Source organism: Stegodyphus dumicola, chromosome 5, assembly GCF_044657685.1.
Source record: "Stegodyphus dumicola isolate Sdum_Otavi_A_Nest chromosome 5, ASM4465768v1".
NCBI lineage: Eukaryota > Metazoa > Arthropoda > Arachnida > Araneae > Eresidae > Stegodyphus > Stegodyphus dumicola.
In genome coordinates this window covers 17000284-17027591 of record NC_140772.1, presented here as the reverse complement: position 1 = coordinate 17027591, position 27308 = coordinate 17000284, and the positions used below count along the sequence as shown (strand labels likewise).

Below are 27308 nucleotides of genomic sequence, written 5' to 3'. Positions count from 1 at the left end.
ATGTACAGTTTAGTTTTGTAAGTTTATTTAATTGTAAACTGTTCAACCATTCCGAATTGTATTATTCATTGTTTATATTCGAAAACTGTTTGCGGAATGCTATCATTATTTACATCGAGAAAACGACCAAAGATGAACTTAGCCCAGAGCATTAGTTATCCACTAACATTTGCAAATTAAAAGAATTTAAGTATGCAGTTTTTTATCGAAATGCAAATAACTGGAAATATAACAATGACTCAAGAATTCTCTCTTCTTAATGTGTGCACTGTTCTGGTTTTAAAAAATGAAAATTCAAAATATATGTTCTGACTGCTCTGATTGTACTTAATAGGTAATTGTATTTATTACCTATAGGTACAACTATATACCTATATGCAATATGATTGTACCTACAGGTATAATATTAGGTATAACATTAAAAGTATTATATGAATAGACTTGTTGTGAAGAAGATAAATTCATGCTGTTTGAAGAGTAATTCTTGTGCAGGTGATAGAGATACATTAAAGCAAACAGTTATTAATAACATCATCATCTTTATAATAAAAAAGGTGTGTAAAAAGAAAGTAGATGGGTATAAGTTAAGAAAGTTCTTCTTGAACAAAACTGTATGTCGGCTGTTATTTTAGAATATGTTTTTCATATAGCCTTTAACAACAGATGCTGAGACTTTCCCTTACAGCATTTATAATTAGTGTTAATATTCTTTCACATGCATATTTGTAAGTAAAGTTAGTGTTAAGTTTCTATCTAAGCGTTTAGGCTATGTACTGTATTTGTAACTTCGTTTGTACCAGTACAGCTGAATCTTAGAAAAAAGTATGACAGTCCATTCATCCTTTCTAAGAAGCCCCTTCCTCAAGTGAAATGTTCGCTGATTTGGGCACCTGCGTGTTATTGCAATCCCAGTATATCAACGTTTGAGAGATTTTCAAACTTGTATGAGATTCTAAAGTAAAACAAATGGTCAGCTACAAAGTTAAGTACGAAAAGTTATAGGCAATTATATATATAAATGAAAGATGTAGGTGTCATTGCGGGTATAACATATACAGTGAGCTGACAGAGAGGTAAAGCGTAGCTACCCACTGCCACCTGCAAGGCTCGGATACTGCGAACAAGTCACAAAACAGAAGAATTGCATGTGGTTAGTAAATATAATAAGAATGGGCAGAAGTGTGAGTGATGCATATCTATGCATCACGCAAGAAGGAATGCTACAAAATTTTGGAATGTGAGATATCCTCATCTGGTGTTTGCTCAGTCTATGCTTCTCTGAATCAACATTAAAAATGTAAATTAACCATCTATCTTTAGATGTTGCTTTCTTGTCAAAAAAACTTATGTTCTTGAGTTCTTTATGGCAGCTGTTCCATGAAAATTTTGATTGATGAGAAAATAATTTGTTTTTTTTTTTCTTATTGTACTATACAAGTAATTTTTTAGAAGCTTCTAAATTACTTGATTAGGAAGTTGTTTGATTACTGATATTGGTTCATAGTTAACGATCCCTTTAAATAATGAAATTTTTGTATGTTAGAAAGTGTTTGTTTCCATGAACCCATTTAATACACAAATCTTTAAATGATAGCATCATTATATTTACCAATTAAATGGTTCCATATTTAAGTGGGTTAACGTATTATTGATGTTATTATCATCTTTTATAGGTATTTGAACACAAGGAAAAATGGAGGTAATTGATTCCGCAGAAAAGTTACCAACAACATCATGGACTTCATTTCAGCTTCAAAATCTTCAATCCTTTATAATGTTTTAGGTAACTGAGAGTCTGCACCATTAAATTAAGGGTAAATAGTGTCTAGTTCTTGAATTGCAATGATTAGTTTGTTTTTGCTAATAGTTGTCTTTTATAACATTGTACATTTGAGTCAGTACTATTGCAGTTGCTTCATCCATAACGAATAACATCAATAGTTAACAATAACAAAGATTAACTTCATAATAAAAGAAATAAAGAAATTAGATGAAATTGAGAGAACATAAAAATAAATCTGACTTCAGTTGGCAAATTCAAAACATCTTTACACATGTACTAGCTACATTTGCATGTAAAAGTGCAAGTAAAACAAGCAGAATAAAATGCTGTTTTAAAATGAAAGAACAAAATGAATGAATGATTGCCTTGCCAATTATCAATGAAAAAATAAATTAATAACACTTTCTAGCATGAGAATGAACAAAGTTATTTTTCTCATATGATAAATTATAGAGAAAGACCAGCATAGTGTTACAATTCATTTTTTAAGAATAAATCTCTTAATTATCCTAAGTTCTAAATTACTGTGTTGTCAACCTTAGTAATTTTAACTAGAATTTTATCTTTTTAAGTGGTCGCACAAAATACTCACTAATATGTACATTTTCGTGAAAATATGTATGAAATTAGAAACTGCAATGCAGTGCCTTTTTTATGCAGAAATAGTATGCAGTTTTTAGAACTATATTTTCTCAAGTTCTCTTCAATATATTATATATATATATATAATCCCACTTCCTTTTTTTTTATGAAAGTTTTACAGAACTTCTTAATTTTCAAGAGTATCATATGACTGTTAGTAATCCATCAGAAATAAGTGCCAGTGTTTCCTAACTTAAGCTATAGGCAATCATTAGTCTAAGAAGAGCATTTAAAACTAATCTATATTAATAAAAATTTATTTTCCTCATATATTTACATACCATAAGAAAATAATACTATTCACTTATTCAAATAAGTATTTAAAAATTTACAAAATATTTTACAAGTCTAAACATTGATGTTAAATTTGTCCGCTGTACTTGTACTGCTTATAATTCTTCACTAAATTCTTGAAAATTTCTCTGCAGCTATGATTTATATTAACTGATAACATCTTGAGAGCATCCTCATTGCAAATATCAAGTAGTCTGTTTATACCTGATACAAGAAAGCTCTAAAATAAGGAGAAAAATATCATAAGAAAATGGTTGACACAAGAAAAGCAAACAGTGTTCATATTTTAATATAATAGTAGCCTCATATCCATATAGATCAGAACACATAACCATGGATAGTAACAAATGTTATGAAATAGGCATTTATGTAAGATATATAAATACAGTTAAATATAACTGATAAACTATACATTAAAAGACATTAAAAACACTAATTACTGTACACTATATTACATTATGTACTATATTACAAAATATGCTGTACATACATTATCTCTCTCTCTTTCATATATGTAAAAGTAAAGGATTCAGACATTCTAACCTAAATTGAAAACTGTGAGGATGAAATGAAATTTCCTTATTGCAGACTATAATGTACTAAAACAGATAACAGAAATAAAACACATTCATTTTCTTAACACTAATAGCATACTGCTAGTTAGCAAACTTTATTAGTATATTTACTCTTATGATTTGAGAAATACAAACATTTTAGCAAAAAAGCTGAGATAACATGTCACTAATGAGAATAGGAAGAAAGCTAAAAGCAGCCTAATGTATGACTACAGGTTTAAATGATTATGGCAAAGCATTTGAGAATTACTTACATGTGGAGGGATGCCTTCAAGAAGGGCTTTCTAAGAGCAACTGATTCTTGTTACATATGCATAAAACCACAAAAAATACACACATGTATTTGGGTCAAAATACCTCTGCTTAGTTTTGCTATCCATTTAACTACTCATGGATTCAGAAGCAAATTTAACTTTCTAAAATGAGCAGAAAGGTGTGTGCTTATTTGGGAAGGCAAACAGAATGTCTGTGTGTAGTACAGTCAAAAGTCGTTAATTCGGACGCCCATAATCCGGAATGATCTATAATCCAGACCTCAAAGCTACAAACTTTCTGTGCATGCGTCAACGCATAATGTGTTTATGCATACGCATGATACGTTTACGCATGTGCATAATACCTTTACACATGCGCATAAATGTGCACGTATGCGCTTTTAATGTATAACGGATGGTATAAGCTAAGCTAAAATTATCTATTTCAGTTAATGTTGCAGATTGTGTTGTTCCTTAATCTTCGAATTGGATCCGGCTTATTATTTTTTGCAGACAGTTAGAGCAATTTTATAAAAGTAAGCTTGAACTTTCAATTATGTCAAATAGAATTTCCGATGCTGGAGCTACCAAAGGATCTACAAAGCGAAAGCATGTTTCAATGTCTATCAAACGAAAAGTGGAATTGCTGAAAAAAATGGATAAAGGCATATCCTTTGTTTCTCTAACCATTCTGAAATCTGTTTATCAATTTCATGCTGCTCTGCGGGGGAGTTGAACGTCGTGGCGCGCAATGAACTGGAAGTTGATCTGTCAGCTCTATCCTTATCTTCAGGGCAGATGTTTTTATTTTATTTGGCTTATAATTCATTAATAAATGTAGTATTTCATCTTGATGTACTCTGATATGATTTAAATCAAATTCATTATAAATATCACGAATACACATCAAATAGTTTTCTGGTTGCAATTTTCTAATTTCGACTATGCGTAATGTATGCTTTACGCATGCATGCGTTGAAAGAAATGGTTAATAAAGTAAACAAATAAATATTAAGCTTTTTTTTTTTTTTTTTTTTTGTAAATTTTGATACCCTTTAGATCATAATTGTTCTTTATTTCATAAATTATGGTTTCATATTTTTAATTTTATAATTTCTGCATGCCATCTTACCAGATTTAAACTGATGATCTATAATCTGGAAAATTCGATAATCTGGAATCGCCGAAGTCCCAACGAGTCCGGATTAAAGACTTTTGACTGTATTTCATTATGTTACAAATCTTTGTCACTTGCAGAACACGCTAAAATATAAGCCTTTATTGTTTTTTTTCGGGGGGGGGGGGGTTCTGCAGCTGTCTACTGTGGATATGGGTCACATCTAAAAAACCCTTTTCTGTCAAGTATAAAATATTAATCTTTAAACAGGTTTTAAAATTTTTAAAGCTAAAAATACATAATATTTCAGCAAATGTAATAAAATTTATTAAAGTAAATTTCTTATTCCAAGAAATAGCATAAAATAATTCTTTTGGTTCATTATCTTGGTGATAATGTCATCTGAGTGTTATGTTTTCTTCTGCCCATGATAACATTGAGTTTTCTAAGATATCTACATATATTTTTTTTGTCACCATACTGTCTATACAAAATAAAATGGGCCCATGCCATATAATAAAAAACAATCCTACAGTACGATTGCCAACTGTACCTTTAATGGTTTTCCGTACATTATTTTGGATTACATTCTTCACTTTCAGGTCAGCAAACAAACTGCTTCCCATTCATTTGAAACAAATTAATTTTTGTTATTGTTTCAATTTTTTTTTAAGGTTTTTTTGGAGAAGCATTCTTTTCTCTTATGAAGTTATCTCAGAAGTTTTAGCCCTATGTTAATGTTTTATGTATGTACTACCGTAAAAATTTCTTTGCAAAACGTCTAAATGATGTGGTTATTTTTCTCGTCCATAGCCCATCACTCTGCATCATTAAAATAGTTTGTGATTTCTCATTCTTTGAAAGTATTTCTTCTTAGAATTTTTCTCCTTCCCATCCAATGCATTTTTAGGATAATTTAGAGAAAAATATTATAATGTACCCAATAATTTGTTAAGATACTTATAAATAAATTATATCCCTATGGACCATCATAGGCATTTTAAAGGAAAAAATATATAATTTAAATTAGAAACTGCACGATAAGCAAAAAATTTTCATTTACTATGTACACTCGATTATCTGGGCTAATGCCAGGAAAGCAGGTCACAGGTAACTGAAAAACACAGATAATTCAAACTATTGATTTTTATGCATATGATCTGTGTTCATTTCTTTAGAAAAATCAGCAATTTTATTTTGTTTTTGAGAATGTTTAAATATTTGTCAAATTTCCCTGTATATTTTTTGAAGTGCTATTTTCTCATTGTATTCAAATGTTCTTTGGTTGATGAAAACAAAAATAACTTAGAGAGAAGTCAGTACTGTCTTGGGATTAATGTGAATTATCAATATCTTCTTCATTTGTATTTTCAGGATCACTTTCTGCCTTGTCTTTTGTTACGACAATTGAAATGCTTAGTACTTGCAGAATGTTCTTAGTTAATTTTTAATTCTAAAATTTTAAATCAATTTTTAAGAGAATAAAAATGAAATATGCATGAATATACATCAGAAACAAAAAAGTTGCCTTTGCTCATGCAGAATGAATTGTACAAGGTAATCATGTAAACTAAACCTAAAGACGCAGTTAAGTAGTTTTTACAGCAATCTTGGACTTGTGCATGTTTGCTTTTTATACTCTTGTGAGGTGCATGAACATTACACATAGATCATCTGCAAAGCAGATAATCAAGAGCATATATAATTGGATCGTACAGAAATGATTGACACAATGGCTCTCACAATGAAATTATTATACTTTGCAAAGGGAAAACAAGTGAAATAGACAGAAGGGGGCGTGAGCTACTCAGAATGCATAGATAGAGCTGGCTGCAAGCAAACAGTATAAGTCAGCGGTCCTTTTTGCCATTGTCACTGACAGCATGGACAGCAATGATGGAAGGTGATTATCATGGTCAGCATTGGACAGGGTGGTTCTTATGGAAGGAAGGGATACAAGGTGATGAGATCCATCATCACATGGTGTTGGTGTGCAGGAATAAAGCACCCTCAAGGTGTACCATATCCCATTAATTGGCCAAGTTCAGCAGTGGAGGAGAGACTGCAGGCAAAGGTGTCAGCGTGGGACAACCAGCAACATCACATACAGCAGCAAATGTGGCAGCTGTGTCGGATTTGATCATGGCAAACAGGCACATAACGTTCAACAAGATGCAGGAAGAGACAAGGCTTGTGCAAGGAATATTGCAGGAGAATGTGCATGGTGATTTGGAGATGACAAATGTGTCTGCAAAGTCAGTGGACCTCGGACTATGCCTTGCTTGGCAAGATGAAGGATGAAGTCAGGGGTCAACATGTTAAATCTTCTGCCGAATTGCATGCAATTGTCCATAGGTGGTCCATCAACACCCCCACAGACTGGTTTACCAAAGCCCTTCGTGACCTCCCAGCCAGCTGGCAGAAGTGTATTGACATGGGCAGGGATTTCTAACTGATGTACTAACAGTTTTTTGTTAATAAATTGTATTCCGCTCTGTGGCAGCATTTGTGTCACTCATTTCTGTATGATCTAAATATAGTAAAATAGCTTTGTGGTAAAGAGTAATACTTACAAAGAAGATAAACAAAGCATCAGTAAAAACAGATTTTTGGTGATTAGCACACAACAGTTACAGAAAAGTGGTTATCTTAATTCAGTTACTGACTTAAATTCAATTATTCCATTTCAGTATTTAAGTTAAACTGTGATTTTAGCTAAAATGCACAAAAGTCCCAAATAATAGAAGCTCCAAAAACTTCTTGCATACCTGAATCACAATATAAACAGAAAATTATGCTAATGCAATACTTTATTCTAATAAAATATTGCATTAGCATAATTTTCTGTTTATATTGTGATTTTACTAAACCTGATAAAAAACTGAACCTGATAAAATACTGAATGTATAAAAGAGAATTCATGGGAAAAGTAAAATACATGAAATACTTGAAAAGCTGAGAAAGAACACTCTAATCATAATGTAGTTTTCTTAAAAAAAGAAATATTTTTTTTTGCACTGTGACCATGTGGTCAAGAAGATTAAAAGCCAAAATATGGAAGCAGTTTTATCTCATTCTGATAATAATATTTAAAATATTTATCTTTCTTTTTCTCTTGGTAAAGAAGCTCTTGGTCTTATTACTACTAATTTATCATTTCATTTAGATTTGATAGATGCTGTTAAAACTTATTATTAATTTACTCACTTGCCATTTGCTTTATTAATTTATTCAATTTCTTATGTTATTTTTACCAATTTATAAATAATTTAAATTATTATTATTATTCGTATATTTTTTACATTTAATTTAATCAAACATTATTTTATTTATTTACTTTTATTCACCCCACTTGATTGTCTTCTATAGGACTTCAGAACTTCTACTGTTAGAAATTAATGCCTGATTACATAAGGCAAGGCCTGATTATATAAGATATGACTTCAAATCATATAAAAAAGCCAAAATGTAAATTAGAACTAAATGTGAATAAAAAATGTGACATGCTTTTGTATGGTAAATGTCAACGAATAAGAAAAAAGTTGCAAAACTCTATAGCATATGAGCAAGTTCCTAGTTATCCTGATTATTTTTCTTTTGCTGTCATGTCAGTGTGATTCTGCCAAAGCAAATATTATTTTATACTAGCTAAATAAAGCTCTTTTATTTTGTAACTGGAAGTTTTCTGCCTATCTGTGCTGGTTTTTGAATTATTTTCTTTAAGTTCCATATTTCACTATTACAGAGCTGCAAGCATGTTCAATCATCATTTTCAGGACAATGTTTAGGTGAGTGTAAACTGGGATTGGTTTGTTTACTCAATGTGGCTGGGAAGTATTCTGTCATCTGCCATTCTTCATATTTATGCATTTGTCACTTTGAATTTATTCTTAACACAAAGAGAAAATTCTGAGACATTCTTCCACTCCATTTGAACCATCAACAGAACAATTATTGCTATAGGTATACTACAATTTCTACATAACTGATAATGGGTTGTACACATAATCATCGGACTGTATGATTTTTTATGACAAATTCTCTCTGCATATATGCTCATATTTTATGTTTCAAATTTATTTATTTACACTGTACATGTGGATTACATTATTGCTGAATAGGAAGTTTTAATTACTAAAATACAGTTTATCTTCTAAGTAGTGCAAACTTATATTTCTACAGACAAGTATTGATTGATGGTCCTTTATTGTTTGCACAATGAGAGTGCACTGTATTAATGCACATATGCATATACAGTTTTTTAAATATATCATTTTTTACACTAATTCACTCAGTCGGTTACTTGCAAGCAATATAATATTATGATTTTAATATTAAATTTCTTCCATGAGAATGATAACCACTTTCAGAATTCACAATGTTGCAATGGCATTACATGACATGACATGAAGAAAGGAAAATCATAACTATTTCTAATACATTTATATATAGAAAAAGAAGAAATACTGATATCTGAAAACAAAATTATTAGTAAACTTACTTTAATAACAGAGTCTAATGTTACATGCTGAATGGAATCAACATAATCGGCAATGATATATGGTACTAATTTACAGAACTCAGTCTTGTGCCTAGCTATCACAGTCAGCAACCTACAACATTTTTTAAAGTTATTAATACAACAGTATATCCTCTAAGACACTAATAAATAAGGTTAATATTACTGAAACTATATATATTTTTGATAGCATAGTCATAATGAATTACATACCTATCCATGTTCTGTGAACATAAATGGATATCCTGTTGAATATCTTTGCTACAAGTACGTATGTTATCTTGATCTCCTATTAATACAAGTGACTTCAACAGATATGAGGAAAGTTAAAGAATAATAAACTAAATAATTGTACACATACAAATCAAAATGGCAGCAAAACAACATGGAAATATGCAGCTCAGTTTGGGGAAGGAAAAATGTTTCCACAACATAAATTAAACACATAATCCTTTACATATATGTATATATATGTAATAATCATACTTTTTGGCAGAAGATGAAAACAATTCACTTTTGTCATGGCCGGAAAACTGCTGCATAGACGACTGGACATTACGGCGTAGTGGATGAGCGCATGGAATTTGTAGAAGCATAACCAGCTTGATAGTAAAACATCATTTATTCTTGAATCATTTATTCTTGAATGATGAATTTCTTAACACATAACTGTAGAAGACTTAGAGTGCTGAACGTGCCCCATAATTTTAGATATGTAATTGATTACATTTTACATAATGACGAATAGCTAGCAGAGGCTGAGCAACAGGCTGTCAGCACGCAGGCGAAGAGGTGAAAAAGGAAATTTACATTGCTAATTTAATCTTTTACATATTCTTAAGATTTAAAAAAAAAAAAAAAAAAAAAAAAAAAAAATATTATTTAAAATGCTTTTTAATTACTCATTTTCAATTTGGGTACTTTATCTTTAATAATAGCTTTCTCTAAACTGCATCATATCTGAAAACATATTCCACATTATATCATCTTGAAATTTCTGCATTGCCTTTAAGTTTCAGCCAATCAGATTAACAAAATATTTTACTATAAATATCATAACAATACTACTCCATCCCTCTTTCTCTGCCTCAGCTTGCTGGCTGAAGGACGTCTCTTGCTTTGCTGCTTTTGTTTAAAATGTAATGTGCTATCATCAAAATTGTGGAATGCAGACTGGCCCCCATTGTGAAGTGCCACAAGTAATAAAGGTATATTTGGAATATCAAGTGATTTTTGTGATTCTTCAAAAGTTCCTGACTGCCAAACTAAATTTTATCATCATATATGCATATATATATATAATTAAATTATAACCACACATACAATTTTTGAATTTTGAACTAAGATCCCAATTTTCTTTTATTATGAAAGAAAATGAAAATTAAATACAAATGTAGGTGATGTAGGAGAATAATATTCAATATCATTTGGCTGAGAGTAACATTTAAAAGACAATTTCAAAATACAAATTAATTAAAAATAATTAAAAATGAAAGAACATAAACTGTTGAATTATCATTCTCAGGTTTTTTCCAACATCTTCAGGACGTAGTAAAATCAGATAACGATACTACAGCCATATCTGGCCCACTAGATATGTTTTTGTTGATCCTAAATTAACAGAGGTAACTAAATTTTTTATTTAAATTAAAATTAAAAACAATATTCAAAATGAAACGTAAATCTTAATTAATATGCGTGAGCAAATATTTTACTTCAAATAAATCTTCACTTTTAAGTGATACTCCCTATTTTTAAAATTAATTTTAAAATTACATGAGATATGAAGAATTTATCTGTTCACATTTTTTTCGACCATTCAAACTTTGCATTTCCTAGCTTGCTTGTTTACATTAGTGTTGAACAGGAGCAGAGACTTGAAAACAGAACTTCCACAGACTTTTTTACTGTTAGAAAAGGAAGACACAGTAAAAAAAGAGGAACTAAACTGAATAATCCGAATTTTCCTACATTATCACTTTTTGAAGTACTCTTAATACTGAATTAATAAATGAGTTACATTGATGAAGTGTATTGTAGAGTAAGCATAAGAATTCAATTTAGTGAAATTTTATCGTTGGAAGCTTTGTAAATAATGTATTTATTTATTTATTCTCTTGTTTAAAAATGTAAAAATTACTTTTGAAGTAATTTTGTCCATATATGTTATAATGTTCTTTGATATCCTTTTCAAAAGAGAGCCTGCTAAATATATTTCTACATTTTGTCTCTCCACTGTTTTTTTTTTATTTGTACTGACATATTATTTTATGTTATCATATTTTAAAATATATATAATAGTTTTGTATTAAATAAATCATAATTAAAAGATTCTTAAGGTATGAGTATGTTTTAGTCATTTATATGCAAAATAATCCAGATTTAATGCAAAAATTAGACACGAAAAAATTCACACAAAATTCAAAAAGATCTGGTAAGATCTTTCTGAATAAATTCTTTCTTAATCTGCACAAATTTTGGTCCAGTGTTGTGCAGATTACCAGAACTCTGTGTATATATTATACATCAGATTACGTATATACTATATTACATAGTCAGAATAAAAATTCATAAGAATTATATTTAAATTAAAGGCATTTATAAGCTAGCTGTGAAGCCCAGAAAAAGTTAATAATAACTATTACACTTGAATTACAAACAAAATGCTGTGTATTACTTATTTAAAAGTATACATAATTTTTTATTCTTCCTTGAAATAAATTAATCAATCTGTTCAAAATTTTAAAACAAATAAATCAATTGTATCACATGTTGTTTTAGTTTTCCTTTCCAAAGGTAAAAAATAACTAGCAGTACAGCACATTTTGATCTTTGAGACAATGCCATTCAATGAGAAATCTTCCTAGTGTCTTTGCAAAAGTTCCATAATGAAAACAAAAACTAAATTTTGATTACATTTACTCAACTAACTGTAAAAATACTTTTGCTAGTGTACATAATTATTTGCTTTAACTTTGTGATACACAGGTTTTATATCCTATTTAACTTCAAGAATTTTTAAAAATGAGCTGAACATCAATTAAACAGTCTCTGTTTTTTAGCACTAAACAGAGTACATAAAAAGTACTAAAACATTGTACAGAAGAGTTATTTGAAGCAAGTTGGTGAGCATTTAATGACTATATTTTGCTTACTATAATGTACTCAAACACATGTTTTAGTTAAAATAATTTCATAACTACCATATGTTAACATAATTCAGGGATTATTAAAAATGACTTACTATTTATCAACAGACAACCATATAAATTGACACATGTTGCATATATGAGCATGCAGACCAAAACTTTTAAAACTATGGCAGAAAATATCAACTGTAAATGTGGTTTTTTTTTAATAATTAAAAACTATTAAATGAAAAATAAAAAGGATATTAGTAACAAATGAGAGATAATCTGCTGTTATTGTCAGAACTACTTCCGGGTAATATACGAGTAAATTGTACACTATATCCCATACATAATTAAAGCACCTGGTGAAAGTAATAAGCTCTCTTCCTTGCTTGTTAAGCTCAATACACGCACAGGAATGAAGAAATTGAATTGCACACTGTCTGGGAAGGCGAATCTGAATAGGGGAGAAAAACACATATTTTATTCTAACCTCATACACTTTATACACTTATCAGATAAACATTTCCACCGATATAGAGTATTTAAACATTTAGGCACATATCTGAGAATATTAATCACAATTATAGTGTTAAACATATGTTAAACATAGCACAGTTGAAAGTTTCAATAATTTTCCACATTGAATTTTTTAGACTGAATATTTTAAATAGTTCCTCATAAAAATATTACATTCATAATACAAATAATTATACAAAATATAAATATTACATTATATTACATTCACGACAAAGTACTTGAGCATCATTTGCTTTTCAAAAAATGTTCTTGTGCAGCACTTTTTACAAGAAACTGGCATGAATTTCTTTTACCATTTAAAACCATGTTACAGCCTAGAATAAACATTACATCTGAACAATCTGTACATACATTTACCTAGAATAAATTGATTGTTTTATGATTTTACCTAGTTGAGCAGTAGCAAATCAGCTGACAATTTGATGCAGTGCATTTAAATAGTAGTATAATAATCACAAGAAATATAAAATATGACTTGATTTAATTTTGAAATACATACAATTAAGTACAACAGTTCTGCCTTGTTATGTCACTGTGTGCATTTCATGATGCTTTGATCTAAGTTTATTCCATAAAGTCCTTATGTTAAGAGAAAAAAATAAATAAATAAACAAATACTTTAAAATATAGAAGTACACTGTGTGTGTGTATGGAAAGACAGTTCTATATCTCTCGTTCTATTGGGCCGATTGGCGAAATTCAACTTACCTTTTTCATGTCTCAAAAGCGTGACTTAGGACGTATATTAGATTTATATATAATGTTGTTCTAACATAGGTATTTTGACATAAAATTGGACTTTTTCTGAAATGACATACTAATTTCTTTCCATATTTCGATTTTACGATTCAAATTATGCCAAAGTGCCAAGTTTTGTAGAAATTGCACCAGTAGTTTTTAAAAAATTAGCTCTCAAAATTTTAGCATCTCCATATTAATCGAATTTCGTATATACTTATTAATATATCTTTTTTCATTAAATTTATTTGATTCTTCCTTTCACATTTCGAAATTTTGGTTCCTTCCAAACAAAATTCACGCCTTTTTTATGATTTAGTTTTACAATTTGCATTTTTAAATAATTTTTATAAATTTCTCAAAAAACATTTTGCATTATAACCTATAACATTTTTACCATCATCTTAAAGTAAATGTATTTCTAAGCATACCTGCAAAAAATTAGAGTTTTTTATTTAAAATTTTCTAAGATACAAGTGAATTTACATATTAGCACATTTTTAAATTTGGCATATTTGTTATAAGAGATAATAATGCCAAATGTGGTTTACGCACTTTGTTCAAATTATTTGAAAGTATGAACAATGACCTTTTTTTCCTGCTCCTATAGTGAAAAAAGGAAAGGAAAATAGGATGCTATAAATTAAGAAGTTAGACAAGAGAATTATTCTTGGTTCAAACTGGGAAAAAATGCAACAAGATAAATTTTTGAATTTCTCCATAAATTTTGCACCAAACTTTATACAATTTAATATTTAGGCATAATTTGAATATAAAATCGAAATATTGAAAAAAATTATCATGCCATTTCAGAAAAGGTCCAATTTTGTATCAAAGTACCTATATTAGAACAATACTATAAATAAATTTAATACGTATCTAAGTTGTGCTTTTGAGATATGAAAAATGGAATTTGAATTGTGTCAATCGGCCCAGTAGAATGGAAGATATAGGGCTGCCCCACTTTTTTTTTTTGTGCAGTGTACATATGAGCATAGTGCTAAAAACATAAAAATAATCAATATAGTACAGAAATTTAATTTCAGGTATATGAAGCAAAAATGTAATTTTTTGCTCCAAACACTTAACTAGCAGTGGTTGCTGTGAGAATTATACATGTCCTCCCATGGCTAAGTTCAAACTATTTTTTTTAAAATGAAAAATACATATGTATATGCAATGGTACTTTGGTATACATCATTGATCCAAATGAACTCTTCTAATAAAAAATAAAGGAAAATAATTAATCTGTTCTAATAAAAAAATCTACGAATGCAGTACATGAAATACATACAGAATATAAATGATGCACTGCATATAATATTATAAATCAGGTATGGCCAAACTTTGTCAGTAAGAGCCATATTCAGGAAAGTTTGAGAGCCACAACTAAATTTTCTAAAAGCCACAAGTCCATATTTAAAAAAAATCCATAATAAAATAATCTACGAATGCAGTACATGAAATACATACTGAATATAAATGATGCACTGCATATGATATTATAAATCAGGTATGGCCAAACTTTGTCAGTAAGAGCCATATTCAGGAAAGTTTGAGAGCCACAACTAAATTTTCTAAAAGCCACAAGTCCATATTTACTTCATTTTAAAAATAGGTTTCAGATGGAAAGAAATCTCTGATAACTTCATAAAAAGAACTGAAATAAATTACTTTCTTTTGGGCACTGAGTAGATTTAGTTTACCATACTTCATACACATATTTTATTTGCATAAGAGCCTAACCACTCACTTACGAGAGCATCAGGTGGCTCATGAGCCATGCTACATCCACCCCTGCTACGCAAAATCAATTTCTATTATCCAGATCAAAAGCAATTTTTCAATATGCTACAACATCTCTGATCTTTGTTTGGTAATCAATTTCACCCTCTTCATAACATTAGTTGGTTTAACAGCGTCTTTAATTTTCCCAACCATGAATAAACACCATTGTACTCAGCATATGGTGCACAATAGCCACCCAAATATGCATGCCACCTTCATACTTTTTAACATTCCTTAATGGTGATGGATTTCAGCCCCCCCCTCAATGGTGACGCTAACAATTTTCTTCATTGCTTAACTGTTCTCATTAACTTTCCTAAAACTTACATTTAAATTTATAAAATGTTATATGAAAAAAGCATAGAATCAGGTGAAAATTCAGAATTGCACTGTGAGTTATTTGCTGAATATCAGCAAAGGTGTACTGATGGTCATGGACAGTGATAGCATTCCATTGAAAAAAGGTGAACAAGTATAGTGCATGCAGTCATGATGCATCGAACTCAAGTAATATTCTGAAACAATTGTTGCATACTGAACAGAAATTTTCACATCCAAACTGAATGTATGCCAAGCTGGACTTATTTCAAAGCAGACATATATGGAAGTAGCACTGTAATCTGAAAGGGCAAGTATAAAATATCTCAGATTTATAATGAACAATTCTATAGACTTGTCCTAAAATTAAGCTATTATGCAACAAATGCATCACATACAAGTCACTTTCAACTCTTTCTGGATGGGGTTTCTTTATTGGGAACTTAGTAGTAAATATGACAAAAATTCAAATGGGATTGTTTATAAATATTTTTCAAAAATTTATTTCAAGTGTTCATGAATCATAAACATCATCTTCTGAAATATACGGAGAAACGTAAACGGTATTTGATTTGACTTATTAGATTAGAAAAGCATACTAAAGCTGTGTGCCAAATAAAAAAAATGCTTTAACACGTTGAGCATCACATCAGCCATCTGTTGCTGATACTAGACTTTCCGTTTAGGCCCCGTGAACCATCTGTGGCTGACACTATACTTCCCGTTCAGGCAGCGTCGACCGCCGCTGGCTGACAGGGTGTAACATGATACATAACTAAAATTTACACTGTTTCATGGAATTACAGAAAATTTATTTAAAATTTACTTAATTTTGATTCATTACAGGACTAAGGGATTTCATTGAAACACTGTAAATATAAAAACGGTTCTCCATTACAGCTATTACAAAATGTGACCACTCTCTTAGTACTTTTTATGGCCATTACTCTACCAGCTTCTGTTGCATTTTTATCATAACATAATTTACAATATTTCTATGCTTCAGAGGCGTTTCCCGGTTTTCTTTGGAGTTTATGCTGTCGTTTTTTAGATATTCTCGCATTTCTGTTCGATGGAATGTCTTCTTTTTCACAACTTGTAAGGGATAGCACTAATTCTTTCTGGAATTCAGTAATGCTAATTTTCTGCTTCATAATATCTTTCGTAAATCGGCCACTAATCCATTTCGATAAAATCTTATCCAGTTGGCCAAATGGTAAGGAAAACAAAACAGACTTGGCGCGTAATGTGTTGAATGAATGCCCATAGGAGTCATGTTCCAAGCATAAACTATCTTCTACTGTGATAAGAATCACTGACCTTACAATACCAGCGTGCGTGGCCTGAAGGGGATTGCCTAAGAAATATGTGCAGTGCTCAATGTGTTAATAGAGGACTAAGGAAAAACTGGTTTATATTCATACTGCACATAGGGAAAACCCACTAAAATATCCATGTGAGTCTGTTGAATAGAGCAGGAAAAAGAAAAACAATTTATAAAATGGATGGGATAAACATATCACATGATACTTAAAATATAATATACATATATAAAATCGTATAAAAAATAAATAGTTGAAAATTGACTCAAGTTTCAGATACACATACCTTTTCTTGCTTCAAAATGAAATGTAAAAATTCCAGAACAGGAAATTTAACAAGATGCAAGCACACTGTTGAATCACATGCCTCATTTACAATACAATGAAGGAAAGATGCACACTGTAATAGATTACAGAAAAAAGAAACACATTTTATTAAATTATCTTGTAGGATCAGTTAAAATATATATATATATATATAAACTGACTTGCCTTTTGCAATGAACTAGAAAAAGAAGAGAAGTGTTGAGAATAATCAACTTCAATTAGACTTTTTATAATTTCTAACTTCAGTTGTAAATAGAGAACATCTAAAAGTGCTATTTCGTAGTTATCCTAAAAAGACATTAAGACAAAATTGTATATAAATTAATAATCAAAAAGGAAAATAAACACAAACAAAACATATTAATCATTTAATTGATTATTCTAAATTTAAACTTTGCTACATGCTGTTTGGGTACTTTAATTTAATTTTGCAATTTTATACTGATGAAAAATTATATGAGGAAGAAAAACATTTATTTATCAAAATGCTTTAAAACAAGATACAAATAAAATTAATAATTATCATGAGTTTACTGAGCTGATAAATTTGGTAATGTACCATTTAAAGAGCAAAATTAAACATAAATACTTATCTTCCAACATTAACTGGATATTCATAAAATGCTTTATAAGTCTTTATAAAGGATTAAAAAAATAAGACTGAATAAAAATTAATCAGAAGAATTATGAGCGAAAAACAGTAGCGAAAAGTGGAAGTTCTCAAATTCCTCTTTGTTTCATGTCAGTTTATTTAGAAATGACAATATTTATTTTAAGAAATTGTCATTATTTCTTTTTTCAGAAGTTTCTTTATTCAACATTTAATCTAATAATGCATTTCAGAGAGAATTCAAATAAATGAAAAATGGGAGATTTACTAGGAAAAGAAAAGAAGAACTGGAAGTCTAACAGTTCTACAGGAAGAGTTAGCAGATTTGTTTACAAAAATATATCTGCTATCAGGAGACTGCATTGTCAAGAATATTCTGGAAACTAAGATTTTTGGAGACTAGTTTTATTCAAATTAACTACAATTTTGGTATAATGTTAGAAGAAAAAATGTGCGGGATTAAAAAAATATATTTTTGGAACATTTGTTACTTGACTGTAGAGACATTAAGTATTTTTTGAAAGCAGGAGTCATGAAAAAAGAGCAATGCCCTCGCCGAGAATCGAACCACAGACCTCCCGGATACACTTTGAGCATGCAGACCATCACACCACGAAGGCATGCCAATAAGCCGGGAGAAATACCTTAAATATTACTCCTTTTAAAGAGCGACTGGGGTTTTAGGGGACCAATCGCCAAATCCTGGTGGTAAAGAATCATCATTCACCAACTTTTTAGTTCAGGTGCATGTAGAGACATTAGGTTTTTTTGGAAGCAGGAGTCATGAAAAAAGAGCAATGCCCTGGCTGGGAATCGAACCACAGACCTCTCGGATATGCATCAAGCATGCAGACCACCACACCATGAAGGCACGCCAACAAGGTGGAAGAAATACCTTATATGACAGCTTTCACATTATCTAATATAAAAATAAGCTACCAAATATTTGTTCTTGGAACCTACAACTTTAAATAACCAGTTGATAATGCATTAAATGCCAGCTCATTTTATATGTCTTGGGCGGGATATACAAGTGTGAGAAGTGTTTCCTTCACATGTGCTAATCACTGGTAAACTAAGCAGTCCTATGAATACAGTACATTGAATGATATGCCTAAATATTGAAAATCACAGCTTTATAAATAAAACTGTAGTGTTATTAGATACTGTAGTGTTATTAATAAAACTGTAGTGTTAGCCAACTAAAATTATGTTACCCTGAACTAAATCATGTTGCATGAACTATAACAGAACTAAATCATGACCCACTGATATAGATTATCTAATTTACATAACCATCTTAAAAATGAATTTAGGCTGCATCATGATTAGATTAATAGTAACTCCCCCAATAGCCAGACACTTGAAAGCATTGATTGGAAATGAATTACTTATCAGCCATTTCATCGTCTCATCACTGATAATGCTGTCGAAGGTGTGCTGCAGAGGGTAGAATGGTATTATACCTGAAAGGGGGGGATAGACAACTACAAACGCATATGCCTTCTTTGGAATTCAAACTTAGATTCAATACTGTGGCAGCCAGCAGAACTAACAGCCATACTAAATAAGACAGCTTAGACAGCCACACTAAATACGAAAAACTACTATTCAAAGTCTATTACTGTTGCAGGAAAATACTTTGAATGAGGTATAGCAAAAAATCACACGACAGCTACAGGATTTAAAGAATATGAAAGTTGAAAGTTTAGTTTAAATTTGATTCATATTTAAATGGCTCTCCAAGAAAGGTAATAAAATCAATACTTTATCAATACTGATAGCGGCTATTCATAAAAAAATATTATAGCATTTATTAAAAAATATAACAGATGAAAACATGAACATATAAATAAATAATTACTTGTAATAATTATTAATATCAACTATAGTAGTAAATTTCTATTAATATAGACTGTTTAAAAAGTTGGACAACTAAATATCTTTTTATAACATATCATGCCCTCATTTAATCTTCCAGTGGATGCACATATATGAGAGATACAACAAAGTTGAATCTGGTTTTATATCTTTAGGCCAGAAAAAGCTTTGAACTTCTGTTCTTTGCTATTCTCCCCATTCTCTTTAATGCACTTTCAATTACTGTCTTAATTTTGAAGCATTAATATTTTTTTCTTTTGTTGTTGTAAGAAATTCTTAAACATTTATGACTCGATATATTTTTTGTGTGTAATTGCTTCCAATGATGAAATAGAGGGCTGGTATCTGTCATATACAGTTACTAATCACCATATCAACTTTTTTTCCTTTTCATTTTTTTTCAAATTATTAATTTTTAAGACAAATAAAAAAGAAATATGTTACATGAATGATCCTAATGACCCTGAGGCTGAAAGAAACTTGCTTTCATATGATATTGAAGACGATGAGGATTTTGTTTACACAACAGCATTACAGATGAAAAGGAATATGTGTGTGTATTGAGAATACGGCAAAGCACACTAGGGCTATCTGCCTAAGGGGAGGGATGCCTTCGTGGAGGACTTTCTAAGGGAAACTGGCTCGTATACACGTTACACATGGGGAAAACCACGAAAACGCCCATGCAGCCAGCCCGTTCGCGGGATTTGAACCTCGGACCGAACTACCAGTGTTCAGCGATTTTACCGCTCGGCCGCTGGTGGGCTGAAAAGGAATATGCTTCTCAAAGATGAGGTAATAGTTGGATGCATAAAGTGATGTAGAAGATATGACAGCTCTACTGATGCCTACACAGCTCATATAAAGGAAAACAACAACAACAAAAACGACTCGTAAGCTTCATAGATATGGCAATAAAATCCACCCAAGAAAGCTAAATGAATGCCTCACAATATAATTCAATTTCCTGCAGTCACTGAGCCAACTAAAATTCTCACAAGTATTTTAGATCTATGATAATGTCTCTTTATTCATCTGCATCTGTTATCTGATGATTAATTACTCTCATTCAAGAAATTTTCAGACCACAACACTAGGATTCAATAACTATGAACACTAATTTATTTTTTTTGGTAACAAAGTAACGTAGATGAATAATGAATATTTATTTTCATTTCATTTTGAAAATTCTTTGGTCATTTAATATTCTTTTACTCACTCTCGTTTCGTTTCCTGAAAAAAAGAATTAATTTTAGTGACATAAGTTGTTGAAAAAAGTGTGCTTATTAAAACTTAACCAATTACAGCATAAGTTTAATAATCACTCTGTTAAAAAATTTTAATTTTACAATAGCATATCTAGGAAATATATGGGATTGTTCACACTGGTATAGATGGCATGCTTGTTCGAAGGTTATGAAGTGTATCAAGATACACTTCTGAAATATAATAATTTCTGGTCATGAAGTCGTTTTTTAGTAAAACCAAGTAAAATTTAAATTTTTGCACAGAAAACATAATATTTGTATGCAAATTTTTTTTCTATATCCATACTAATCAAAAAAATTTTTATCGAGATGATGAAATTCAAAATTTTCTGGCGTATCATTAAAATTTTGAACTGTTTATTACAGCTGTACATGATAAATCTTTAGAAACAAAAATACAGACATATAGGTAATCAATCAAATTCCATTTTACTGAAAAGCAAAATTTTGAAACTTTTCATTAGTGAAATTTCAATTTTTATGAAAGCCTATTTTTTTAAAAGCAAAATGGACATTGACCTTTTTTCTACTAAGGTACAGATTTATGTAATCTTCCTAAAATGCTTTATGTAATTAGAAGAAAAATTAGTTTTCAAGTTGTAAGTGGCAATTGAAAAAGCAATAATATAACAAGATAATTACATTTTTTTCAGTTCTTTGAAAATGGCACTTAATTTGTATAAAAAGTGTTTAAACTAATTTCCTGTGGTGTATTTAAAAAGAGTACTTACCATTTCATTCATCATTTCTTGGAAAATAGCATTCAGCTCTTCCTGAGTGAGAATACTAGAAAGGGATTTTAGAACATTCTTTTCAGATTCATTCAAATGAAAGCGTATTAAATGACTTGTGGCAAGTAAATTTGGATTGGTTGAAGAATTATATACATATTTTGGACAAACATGTTTACAAAATCTATTATCTGAACTCTTTGGGGTGGTATAAGATTGTAAATTTTTTGTAGAAACACCTTGAAGTGAACTTTTTAAATTCGATTCTTTTATTAGTTCAACTTTTTCTTTAAAGTAGAGAAACATGGTTTTCCAAGCAAGCACTTTGAAATCTTCTGGAACATAACTATCCAGTTCTTTATTATGTGTACAGATCTTTGAAATAAATTGTAAGTACACATCTTTATATTCACTGACCTAAAAGACAAAGCAAAATACTGCATGAAGCAAATTACAGAAAATACAGTACTATAAATTTTAAATTCTATATTTTATATGTATATAGAACCATTTATTTATCTTACAGAATTCTAAAATTCTCATTAAAGACTGATTTTAACTTCATTAATCATTAATATATGGCACCAATTAGCTGATTATATATTGTTTTGCATGGAAATACCGAGCTTCCAGAGAAATTCTACAGTTTGCAGGTTGATGTAATATTGTCAAAAGCTATTTGCTAAAATTGAAATTAAGACCAAAAGCCACTGAATTGCTGGGTAGAATCCAACAGTATAAACTGTTAGATCTCTCTTTTCTTTGTAATGGACAAATCATTTTAACCTATTACTTGTCACTGTCTCATTATCAGCCAGTGGTTTTCTCAATGGAAATAAATTTCTGCTCAGAAGTGTCCAAACTTTTAACCTCACTGGGCCACATTAAAAGAAGAGAAGATATTTTGGATCATATAAATTATATAAGTGGCAGCTCGTGGTCTCTAAAATAAGCGAATAACACAATTGCATAGGTTTCATTGAAAATCTTTGGGTTTGCTCAAGTCCGACTGCTGAAAGAAATATTTTTATTTCACTCACTTGATTCATATACAAGCTGCCACTGCCTAACACTAATGACAGAGGATACCCGCAAAAAAAAAAAGAAAGAAAGAAAAAAAGAAAGAAATATATTTAAGTAATTTAAACCTTATTAATTTATGATTTTTTTTAATAAAATGAAAGCAATGTAGAATTATTAAAACTGTATGTGGCATTTTTTATGTAGAATTTCATTATAAACTTTATTTATAATTTTAAAGATAACAAGAAATCATAAAAGTAATGTGATATTTCACATTGAATTTGAGAAAGTAATGTATTAGTGTCTTGTTTGGTTCTCAGGAAGTTTTCAAGATGTTCATCCAATGTCTGGATTCTAATTTTTACTCTTGGTGTGCTTTACTCTTGAAAACATTTGTTCACAAATGTATGTGCTGCCAAATAATGATTACATTATGGCGATGGTTTAATGCCATTATACTCCAGATTCATCAGAAGGTCTTCAAGAGGGCCACAACTTCAACAAACAATTCAAAACCAAATTTATTTAACATTTAAAAGGTAAAAAATGCATCTTGCGAGTGATTACAAATAGGTGAGAAGTGAGTCACTTGGCAAAAAAATTCAAGTTTTTGTCTTTCCACTATGACGAGTGTTCATGCAGAATGTACAGCAAAAATGGATGTTGTTACTAGCTACAATGGCAATGTTCGGCTATAACATGAATAATGCATGACTGTGCAGTGAGGCATATTTGTCTCTTGGTAAGACTGATTTATAAAAGCCCTACAAAGAGACGGGATTAAACTTTCCCTTAAGTTGAATGTCAGATTGCAATTCTATGCATTCTATTTGAAAATTTGCTAGCAGCATAACAATATCAAATGTAAATAGAGTTGCAAAAAATACATATGATAAAAAAAAGTTAAATGATAATATTTAGTTTACCCTTTTTCTTTTACAGCCCATAAATATTCTAACAAAAACTGTCTGTATAAAAAGACTATGTTTAGTCCATGAAAAATAAAAATATGGGCATAACCTTAAAAACACACATAATTTACTCAATTAAGACTTATCAAGAAAATATCAAGATGAAATTTTGATTCATTTCTAATGTTAATTACAGACTATGATAATAGAAATTTGTATCTGCAGTTCTGCTATTTTTAAATTGGTATGAATTTTGTATGTAAGTTGTTTAAGTTGCTTCATTTTATGTGATAATACTTTCTCTTTAATTCTATAAAAAGACATAATTTCTTGTTCAGTTACAAAGTTAAGCTGTTCAAGTCCCGTTAATTGCTGTGCCGAGAATACCGACTAACTTGTCAAACGAAATTTTTTCGTTTTCACTAACCTCTCTGTCACATTCTTCATGCCTTTATCCATTTTTTGAAGCAATTCCACTTTTTGTTTGTTGGACATCGAAACATACTTTCGTTTTGTAGATCCTTTGGAAGTTCCAGCATCGGAAATTCTATTTGACATAATCGAAAGTTCAAGTTTACTTTTATAAAATTGCTCTTACAGTCCGCAAAAAATAATAAGCGGGATCCAATTCGAAGATTAAGGAACAACGCAATCATTAAGATTAACTGAAATAGATAATTAGATAATTTTAGCTTACACCGTCCGTTATACATTAAACGCGCAGGCGAAAATGTAATCTGCACTTGTGCACATGCATATGCGCAGTAGTCAAGGTCTTACGCTCACGCGTAAAACGCCTGTGCGCATGTGCCAACGCGGCGCATGCGCAGAAAGTTTTTAGCTTTGAGGTCCGGATTATAGATCATTCCAGATTATGGGTGTCCGAATTAACGACTTTTGACTGTATTCTGAAATAATACAAATGGGATTAAAAAAATGAGAGTACAAAAAGACAGTGCTAATCACTACATAGTATAAAACAAAGTCTCTTACTCTGTCCCTATAACCCTATGTATGCTTAAATCTTTAAAACTATGCAACGGATTTTGATGCGGTTTTTTTTAATAGATAGAGTGATTGAAGAGGAAGGTTTATATGTATAATAACATCCATTAAATAGTGGAGAAATACTGTTATTTTTTAGGTTTCTAATGTGATGTCGTAAATAATTGCATTTTTTCTGCTTGCACTGCATACGCAGGCTGAACCCTACGAGATTTATCAAAATAATGTACTAAGTATTGTACACATTGAAAAGGTCTACAGATTTAAAAATTGAGAGACATAGCGTTTGCGGCGGTACCGGCCGGCCGGGGCGGCAGGAGCGAGCCTATAAATAGAGCGTCGGAGGCCACAGTTCTCCCTATAGCACTTTGAATTTAGCAGCGATCGGACGCATTTATTATCAGAGCTCTCTAGCGAGGAAAATAACAATATACTTAAAAAAAAACGTGCTTTTCAGCATGACAACATATCAGTTACGCAATCACTGTACTACGCATTCACTAATGACAAGAAAGCTGTGAACGTTGTATATAAAGACATTCTGTAATATATTAATTGTTGTAAAAAGTAAATAAGTAAAAATGTAGTGTATGAATTTAGATATTCCAAAGATAGCAGGAAATCTTCATATTATAGGGAAAGGGGAACTGTTTTACTCCAAATTTAACACGTGCGAGCCACGGGCAGTAATGAATAAATCAAAACTACTGGATCGATTTTAATCATTTTTTCAGTGAGTGATATAGGCTATAGTATAGCCTATGTCACACACCTTCCATGAGAGGCAAAAAAGAAGGATTCGTTGCTTTGTTAAAAAAGGAAAACTTAAACTTGAAAAAATTGATATCATTTCACTGCATTTTGCATCAGCAAAATATTTGCGCAAAATCTACCATTTTGCAAGACACTCTGGATAGAACCATTGCCATTGTCAACTATATTCGCGTAAATAGAATGCATCATCGTGAATTTCGGCAGATGCTCTCTTTAGATGAGGAAACGTATAGTGTTGACCTGCCGTACTACTGCAAGGTTCGCTGGCTATCAACAGGTTAGGTTTTGATAAAAGTTTTGTCTTTACGACGACAAATTTTAAACTTTTATAAAGAACAAGGAAAACAATGTGATCTATCAGATGAAGTATTTCTCAGAAACCTTGCATTTTTGTCTGATATGATGACAAAACAAAACAATTTAAATATCTGCCTGCAAGGTGAAACAAGGTATATTTATGAAATGTGGCAAAAGATCCAAGCGTTTAGAAAAAAATTATCATTTTTCAAAACATTGCTTTGTCGATCGGAAATATCTGCACAACACTTCCCGGAGCTAGCTAAAATGTTAAATGAGCAGAACTGTGAAAATAAAATATTCGATGAATATGTAGGTGTCTTGGATTGTTTGATAGAAGAGTATACTAATAAATTTTCTGTTTTGACGAGCACACTCCTGCTATGAAACTGGCATTTGAACCACATTTAATAGATATATCCGAGGCTCCTGCAGAACTACAAATGGAGTTAATTGATTTAGGGGAAGATGGTATCATTAAATCCCTTTTTAACGCTAAAAAGGATCCCATAGAAATCTGGAAAAATGCTGTTGAATATCCATGCCTTCGATCCCATGCTCGCCGTTTACTTTCCTGCTTCAGAAGTACCTACTGTTGCGAGACAACATTTTCTCTCATGTCAAAAATAAAAACAAATTTAAGAACGCAAATTACAGATGCACATTTAGAGGATCAATTAAAGCTGTGTGTTACGAAGCTTGATCCAAATATACAATTACTGTCAAACAAAAAACAAAGCCAAATAAGTCACTAACTTAGTGAATAAAAAAATATTTTTTATTGTATTTTTTATAATATTTTTATATTATTTTATATGTATATTATATTTAAAATTTTGTAGTATTATATTTTATCTTTTCTATATAATGCAATAAATTGTTAAATCTATAGAAAAACTATAATAATTTCACAAAAGTCACTTTCTTAGGTCAATCAGCTTATGCGGCCTCTCTTATTGCTGCCTAATTTAAATGTGGCCTCTAATGGTAAAAAGGTTCCCCACCTCTGGGCTATACATTTTATACCCGTGCGAAGCCGGAGCGGGTCGCTAGTTCTGAAATAAAGTAAACTATCAGTTTTAATATAATAATACTTATTAAATTAACTAACATACCTGGCCTTGTAATATCTCCAAAACATTTTTAAAAATATTAGGCAGAAGTTTCAAACATTCATGTTTCTTATTTTTATCAAAATGGCAGGATGCAGATGTCATAATTTCAAGTGTTTCCATGTAGGAATTAATTAGAAGACTGTACATCTGGTCATCTGGTAATTCAGAAGAATTGTATTTTAAACATTTAACAATATGTGAACAAGTTACAGATGCTATCGATTCAATTTTTCTTTTGTAATCATCTTGTAGATAAGCTCGCTGGATAATCTAATAAAAAGAAACAAGAAGTTTTATACATTTAAAAAACCTATTACTCACTCATTCATATAACTTTAATTTCTA

General features: G+C 30.5%; 1 protein-coding gene across 1 annotated transcript in view; it reads right to left on the bottom strand.

The window, feature by feature from the left end:
• Nucleotides 1-2664: 2664 nt before the first annotated feature.
• The window catches only part of LOC118197064 (uncharacterized), a 100946-nt gene continuing 76302 nt past the window's right edge, over nt 2665-27308 (bottom strand). The window contains exons 21-28 of the mRNA XM_035368541.2: nt 26964-27233; nt 21839-22255; nt 17514-17636; nt 17308-17421; nt 12580-12772; nt 9398-9500; nt 9167-9278; nt 2665-2939 (exon numbers count right to left, since the gene is read on the bottom strand). Coding sequence (XP_035224432.2) covers nt 2787-2939; nt 9167-9278; nt 9398-9500; nt 12580-12772; nt 17308-17421; nt 17514-17636; nt 21839-22255; nt 26964-27233 — 1485 coding nt within the window. The 3' untranslated portion in view covers nt 2665-2786. The remainder of the gene's footprint in view (nt 2940-9166; nt 9279-9397; nt 9501-12579; nt 12773-17307; nt 17422-17513; nt 17637-21838; nt 22256-26963; nt 27234-27308) is intronic.